This window comes from Ostrinia furnacalis, unplaced genomic scaffold, assembly GCF_004193835.3.
Source record: "Ostrinia furnacalis isolate ACB-3 unplaced genomic scaffold, ASM419383v2 OfSCF0995, whole genome shotgun sequence".
NCBI classification, from domain to species: domain Eukaryota; kingdom Metazoa; phylum Arthropoda; class Insecta; order Lepidoptera; family Crambidae; genus Ostrinia; species Ostrinia furnacalis.
In genome coordinates, this window is record NW_021131234.1 from 5,672 (window position 1) to 13,621 (window position 7,950).

General features: G+C 35.5%; 1 protein-coding gene across 2 annotated transcripts; it reads left to right on the forward strand.

Moving 5' to 3' along the window:
* The first annotated feature begins 4,966 nt into the window (after nucleotides 1–4,966).
* LOC114350856 (homeobox protein Hox-B8-like) lies at nucleotides 4,967–7,017 on the forward strand. Of its 2 annotated transcripts, none has more exons than XM_028301800.1 (2): nucleotides 4,967–5,094; nucleotides 6,485–7,017. In XM_028301800.1, exon 2 carries the CDS (start codon nucleotides 6,576–6,578, stop codon nucleotides 6,924–6,926), a length of 351 nt encoding a protein of 116 aa, XP_028157601.1. In that variant the 5' UTR covers nucleotides 4,967–5,094; nucleotides 6,485–6,575; the 3' UTR covers nucleotides 6,927–7,017. The 2 variants fall into 2 exon arrangements, with proteins under 2 accessions (XP_028157601.1, XP_028157599.1); XM_028301798.1 differs by lacking the exon at nucleotides 4,967–5,094 and adding an exon at nucleotides 5,526–6,089.
* Nucleotides 7,018–7,950: the final 933 nt, after the last annotated feature.

The following is a 7,950-nucleotide window of genomic DNA, read 5'->3' on the forward strand; positions in this document are numbered from 1 at the left end:
GTTCGCTATTTCAGGTATTAGTTATCAAGACGAAATAAGGTTTAAAAAACATAATACATTATCTATCTTTATGACGTCATAAGTCTAGCGTTTAACTCAGTAATTATAACATGACTGAGCATACAAATCTGAAGCATATTTTGAAGTCTCGCTGACGTTTGACGTCCCAAAAACATCGTCAAGTGCCGCTCCCATACCTCTGGCACAGACTGAGTTAAGCTATCTGGGGGCACGGCAGTGCCCCCACCAAGTCGAGCAAAAAAGCAGCACGGCCGTACCATCCTTTTCTCGAAGCAATTCAGGCCATTTTCGACCGCCTGTAACTTCGTTGTGGATAAAACTAGAAGGCTGAATTTTCATTATCTATGCAGGCATTGTAAAGACTCGGTATATTTCAAATTTCATTCAATTTGAACCAGTAGTTTAAGAATTATAACGGGTCAAAGTTTCTTAATTTTGTCACTCACTGACTGACTCACCGATCATCAAAATTCTAAGGCACTTCTAGCAGACCTAGAAGCTTCAAATTTGGAATATAAGTAATGTTTGGTGTACGAATCAAGGAAAAACTAAAATATTTGGGGGCACGGTAGTGCAACCGCCAAGTCGAGTAAAATTTTTCAATTTCGGTCCAGTTTTCTAGATACATAACTGCTGTCTACAAAATACAAAAAGAAATGAGATCCCATCAAAAACAATATTTGTCAAAAAAACCAAAAAACCAACCAACCATTTCTTGGCCTGGACTTGGTATTACATGGATCTCACAACTTTTTACCGTAGAACAACTGAGTTGTGGGAGTGCGCACACTACGCTGATTCGATTTGGCCGATTCTTCATACAAATTAAAATCGGGCACAACTATCGGCCAACCAAAAATCAACGGTGTGCGCCTACTCTTAAGTACCCTGTTGTAAAAAACAAAAGACTGGCTGCCGCCATTCTTTCATCTATGTCACATTTTCGAATTCCGAAAACAAAAAAAATTGAAAAGCGTTACTAAAAAGAGCCGAAAATCTTTATTACATTACAAAAGTTATGCTATAATAACCCTTTTAGAAAATACCACGGGTTTGAACTTTAATCCCTCGTAATTAGCACTCTTCGGTGTTTTCGCCGAAGTGTTTACCTTAATGACAATAATCTCGTTATCTTTTAGTACCTGTGAACAAAATAATGAAGATTATTGATCGCTTATCATTATTGTTTTGTGGGAACATAATGGTTATATTTAAGTGGTGTTGGTTACAAATCGGTGCAAAAAGATGACAGATAAAGAACTTATTGTTTTCGTGAAAGTATTTCATACACGGTATGACTCATCATGTATGTAATCGCCTTATAGAATAACTTCCTAGAAACATCATTATTAGAAAGCTCGGTGCCGGTTACGGATTTCAGCAATCATATACAGGGTGGAAACGACAAGTGATCTTCGGATAGATCCAGTTTATTCTGTAACCTATTATTGGTACCGTTTAAAAGAGCTCGTGAAGAACTTTCAGAATCAAAAGGCTTAGTGTTTACATCAAATGTCTTCACTAGTGACTGTGTAAAAAAGTGACATTAAATGTATGACGGATTGTACAGCGCCCCTAGCGGAAACTTTCAAGAACTAAAATTTTCATACATATTTTTAACGCAGTCGATGTCGAATGCGTTTGATGTAAACTCACACTACGCCTACAGTAACAGTTTTTCGATTTCTTCTATAGTTAAGAAATAATCGAGTGAGATCCCTTATCCTTTCCAGCCTGTATAACAAAGCGCAATTTTCGTATTTCGTTCAGAAATTCAGTTTTAATTCATAGAAAAAATTCAAAATACGCAATTTAACTTCCAAACAATGGTTGCTACGCCCTAACTCGACGTATTATACGGCAATAACTCAGAAAGAGGGAAAGAAAAGAGGGAATCCCTCCAAACAGCCCTTCTTTAGGGCATTGTTACCTCTCCCAACAATGAAGTACAGAATTAACAGATGCTGCTAACAATAGACGGGGAAGATACACTTTTGCTAATCAAAATTGAACTTTACATCCACGTTATGAAGGATAATTTTGGTTATTAGTTTCTATTCCAAATTATGGGGAAACTTGTTGGATTCAAGTGGAGAAATGTAACACGAAAATGGTTGTTATTGTCTTTAAAATTGTAACGTTTCAGTTTGTAAGGGCTAGTAAATATCTATAACTAGCGGCCGCGGGTTATTCGTAACGTTAATATTCAAAAACGTATAAATCCTACAAAAATCGGGATGTCTCTGTGGAAAGCTGCTCTCGCCGTAGTCCTACGTACCGCCTACATCCTATTGCAGAGCGATCGTGGTCACGGTGAAGCGTTGTTCACATTGGTTGTAGACACGGATACAACTCTCCACACGATCTCCCGCCATCTCTCTCTGTCGGTAGACTGTCTGGTGCAGTCACATACGCCGTCTCCCACTGCCGATTTCACAAATTTTCCTTGGACGACCAGTCGCTCTAAGGAGTTGTCATCCGGCCTTGAGACATGTCTGTGGTATTTCAGTATACGCGACTGTACCACTGACAAACGCTGAGTGATACTGAGCTCCTAGAGTAATGTCTACATTAGGTATTCTAAAAATAAACCTACCCATAAAATAGCCTTTATTCGAACGACGTTAGGTCGCGGAAAAAGCAGCCAAACTCAATTTCACAGTATGAATGTAACCTTTCCCGTTGAAATGTACCGTGAGGCTGACGGTATATTCGTCAGATGGACTATTTTTGTGCAATTCGAGATGAAAGACCTTTTGTTAAATGGACGGCTTTCATCATAGTAATAAGAATTTGAGAGGAGTACCTACATAAAGTTTATGACCAGTTTTTATCTAATGAGATTTTTATTTCTGGATGAAAATAATTCTCTCAACTGTTACCTGTTTATCCGACTTAAAAGAAGGAGGAAGTACCTACTATTTTTGTAGATATGGTGGATAACAATACTCGAAAATTGTAATGATTCGTCTTTAAAAAATTTCAGGAGACTTTATCCACAGCTGTATCTTTATCTTTGAAGTACTAATCCCTGTATTAAAAATAAAAAATATTTCCATGTTCATGTTGAAATATTCCAATCTGTACTCTCTGTTGTTTAATACACAAAAATACACGAGTCTCATTTTACTTTAAAAAAGTCTTTGTAATTAATTAACTTTTTAAAAAAATAAAACCGACTTCAATTGCGTGAACACAAAAAAACATATAAAAAAAAAACATACGGGTCGAATTGAGAACCTCCTCCTTTTTTGAAGTCGGTTGAAAATAGCACGACCATTATAACTACAGAAAGTCTACAAAAATGATAAACTCGCACGTGAGTGTACTACCCTAAACAAAACCTATGAAATTTTCTTCTTGTAATAAGTTTTAAACTTGCAAATACAAGACTTCCCTGCAGATAGTTTCCAAAACCTCCTCTGCATTATATCGGGAATAAGCTCTGATAACCGGAGGGCTCACGGAGGGCAGCCGGTAATCTCTCGGTGAGCCCCGCATTACGGGGCCTCCGTCTGGTATTAGTTTTTCATTTGGAGGGACAGTTTTATGGAGGGAAATTGGGCATTGTCATTTGCTTTCGTTGATGTGTTAAAATTTATAGACATAAATATTATGATTATGATAATAAGTGTTATTAGGAACAAAAATGTTGAGTCTGGCCGCACAGACGGTAAATAGTAGCATTTATTGGCTAGATTTTATTTTTTAACTTTGTGGATAGTGAAAAAAATACTTTTCGAAATAATTTTTCCTGTGATTTAGGTATCAAACAAATATTCTTATAATTTTACCCTCAATGGAGAAGCTCTTGGCTTGCATCTCATTTTATGGAAAATACCAATAGAACCTTCGATATAACCAATTTTATAAAAGATTTTCTATAGATATAGGATTTGTAATGGAATTTTGTGGAAAAAAAAATCAATAACTTCATTGGCTCACAAAGTTCCTTCACAAATCTTGTTTATTAAAAGATAACCCATAAAATTGTATGTGACCAATTAACAGACTGACTGCTACACTTTGCGAGTTCCGTTCTTAACAAAAATTGACGTCTCAATACCTAATTACCTCAAAAATACCTGCAATAGAACACAGCACGTGACCCAAATTTCGGCACCACTCCATCCCCTCTGCCCCCGCTAATTTGGGGATATACTAATGTGAAGTTTTTACCCCCCTTTTTCCTGTTCCCACTAATGAGGTAAGTTTATTTTTTGATTCGTTGCGCGCGTCAATTTAAAAATAACTTGTTGTACGTCAAGTGAAATTTTGTGGTATTTTATTTTGTTGTAATGTGCTGCTATGGATAGGTCTTTAAAAATGATATTGAGGTTTCTAATATAATTTTTTCTAAACTGAATATTTTGCGCGAGAGACACTTCACAAACACAAAGTAAATAAAATAATATGATGTACATTATCATGCAAACTTCAATTGAAAATTGGTTTGAACAAGATCTTAGCACTTAGGTTTTTTTAAATACATTTTCAAAATTTTTAAAGTTACTATTCCTTTCTTCATGAACACGTAGAGGTATTAAATTGAAATTCATATCAAATACTCAGGTCTATAGTACCTTTAGAAAATCAAAGTTAGTTTGTAGGTACGGAACCCTCGATGCGCGAATTCGACTCGCACTATGCCGGTTTTTTTTTAAACTTAAGACCTAAAAATAGCCTAGTGCTATTGGTCTAGTTGGTAAAAATAGCATCAAATTGACTGTGAACTCAAATCAATTACGTTCACAATTGAATCTGTTTGTTGATACTTTAGTCACTTTAACGTCATAAGTTAATGAGTTATCGTCATTAATGATGGTTAACAAATAATCTAATGGGAACTGATTAGACAAAAATAATTACTTTCAAATTCCATAGTAATTAGTGTATGCTTATAACACGACATTGGTTCTACAAATTGGCATTGTAGAGGAATCAAATGGGCTTGGTAGACGAATTTGAAGAGTTTGTACCAAAACTACAAGTACATACTCGTATATCGGACAATATACCTATTGCATAAAAATCGGACCATTCTAATATCGGACAATCTTTCTTGATTCTTGGGTAAGTTGAATCAGATAATATTGGTTAGTTTATTAATTTGTCTTCTTGATTCAATAAAGTAACACATTTTGTAAATATGTACTAACTTGAATGTAAATATTACTATCAACATGCGCAATATCATTTAATTTTACTTAGCAGTTGGTAACTTATGTATATTGTCATAATATCGTTTATTTATGTTTTGTATTAATAAAATAAATAAATAAGTACTACTCTAATTGTCACAGACCATAGAATGTTGAATTAAACTCAATATTTTCCAAGTTGCTCCGAAATACCTACATTCCTTTATTTCCACCTATAAACACTACATTTTCTATATTTTATAATTTATTACAATTCAGTTAAACCAAGATGATGTTGATGTTGAGATGCTATCAATAAAATTATAAGAACCTTATGTTGTCTATAATTCATTCATACATTTCTAAAAATATTTTCCGTGCGCATCTCTTAAAAAATAACATGGGGTTCAAAAGAACCTAAAGTGATAACATATTCCTTATAAAGAAAACCTAGTACAATAAAAAACTGGTCTATTCTATACTTTCTATTGTTCTTTATCTACAACGCGAAACAAATCACCACGTGACTACGCGTACCCTTAGTAACAAAAGGAGCTTTTTTACCTGCGCAGGAGTGACTAAGAGAGCTTTAAAAGCTGCCAGTCTGGGTCGTACTGTCACAGTGAACGAACGCGTTTCAGACAGCACGGACGTTTTAGTGTGTTAAAAAATAAATTGACAAATAATTTTAAAAGTGGTTGCCATTCTGTCTCATGGTTTTGCAGACCAGACAGTAAGGACAATTTTAATTGTGAGGGTATCAAGTAATACGTATAGTGTACGGCAGTCAGTTTACGCTCGGTGCTCGGAGAGTGTAGACGTGTTCTGACTTTTATCGTGCGATAGTATTTTTATATTTAGAGACATTTGATTAAAATTATACCTTGTGCCCGCAAAGTCTAGACGTGGATTATCAGATACTGATTGGTAATTATTTTATTTCAATAAATATTTGAAAATTGTGTACCTATTATTGGTTTATATTTATGGCGTATTATCGTAGTTTTACATTTTGTTTTGTTTTTATTAAATAAAATTACATTTTGATCAATATTCCCCCGTGTATGTTTAATATTTATTTTTAATCCTATAATAATTACAAACTCAAAAATTTTGAACTAAGTACAGTCGACAGCTCATCAGACACATTGTTGTTTCAAAATAGCCCTTATTGGAACTGCATAATATACTGTAGCTTGATGTGCCGTTGTCTGTTCTTACCATCTTTATTCACCTTTCATTAGTTTGCATAAATGTAAATTGATATGATTTCATAATTTATCTGACAAAAATATCTCATGTTTGGTATCTCCTCTTTACAGACATAACATTTAAGGTTATAAGAGACTGGGATTCTTCAAACCAAATCCAAGACAAAACTTAATATCTTTAAAAGGAGTTTGAAAAATAAAAATGGAAGAAGTGGCTGAAAACAATACGGCGCAGCCAAAGGAAAAACCCAGCGCGAAGGTTGGGCCCTTCAATTTCATTCCCTATGAAACGGCCACTGGAGAAATCTTGTTTGTAGGCCAATATATTAAATTACCGAATGACTACGAAGATCAGTCTCCAAAGAAAGGAGTTAAAAGTCGCAAGCGCACTAAGATCGCGTTCACCGATGCGCACGAGTACAAACTCGAGACTGAGTTCTTGAAAAGTCCCCTTTTGGACAAAGCTCGCCGGGAATATCTCTCAAAATGCCTTAATTTGACAGAAAGGACCCTTAAAATCTGGTTCTTAAATCGCCGTAAGAAGGCGACGTGATTTTTTTGAATCTCCAACTAAATCCCGGTCTCTGAGCACGTATAATTTTGTCCAATGACCCCAAGCTACCCATCCGCGACTGTGCGCCGGGCGCCCGCAGTGAGTGTGCGAGCGCGACAGCAACATAATTACGCGCGAGCGATAAGGATGGGTAGCTTGGGGTCATTGGACAAAATTCTACGTGCTCAGAGACCAGACTATAGTTATAAGAAGAGTGAGTATGTGAACGATTTTGTCTGTTTTAATGATTCACAAATACTTGCCCAAAATATGTATCTTTAAGTTATCTGTAGAATAAGAGCTAAAGCTAAAGTATGAGACGTAAGTTAGACCAAGATAGTCAATGTGGCCATAATAGAAATATAAAATATCATAAAGAAGTAAATCATACAATGGTTCCATTAAATGGATAATAGTGTAGAGGAGCAGCAGCAACTTAGTGAGGTACTTCGAATGAAGAAATCATGACTGACGATGCTCAAGATGCTCGAGTAGATTAAATAAGCATTGTAGCAGCTGCAGCAGTAAACGGCAGCAAAGCATGCTGTTTGGGAGTTGACTTCGATGATGGGAATACACAAGTAAATGGAAACCCTCGACGTGACGTTTACAAAAATGGAAATTGGATAAATTGATACATCCCATGCAGTGCTGACGATCGGTGGAGATTGAAGACTGCTGGATAAGACTAAGACTAGAATATAAGAATTTCAACCAAATATGTTGATGATATTATTAGAGTAGAATACTAGTTCAATCAAAGTGATGGACCAGATAAGGAATGGCAAGATCAAACGTGGGTTCAGCAGTAGGCAGCATCTCACATGGATCAGGTAAGAATCTTCACTAGTTTTTTTAAGGGACAGGAGGCAAACGAGTTACTTAATAATAGTATTTTTAGCAATCATGATTGAACCTTAAGCCTTGGTCATCTGGCCAATAATGTTATCTTTCTTCTCATTAATTTGCTTCTTCCCTCTTCATTATTATCATCTTTAATCGGACTTGTCATCTAAAAGTAGTT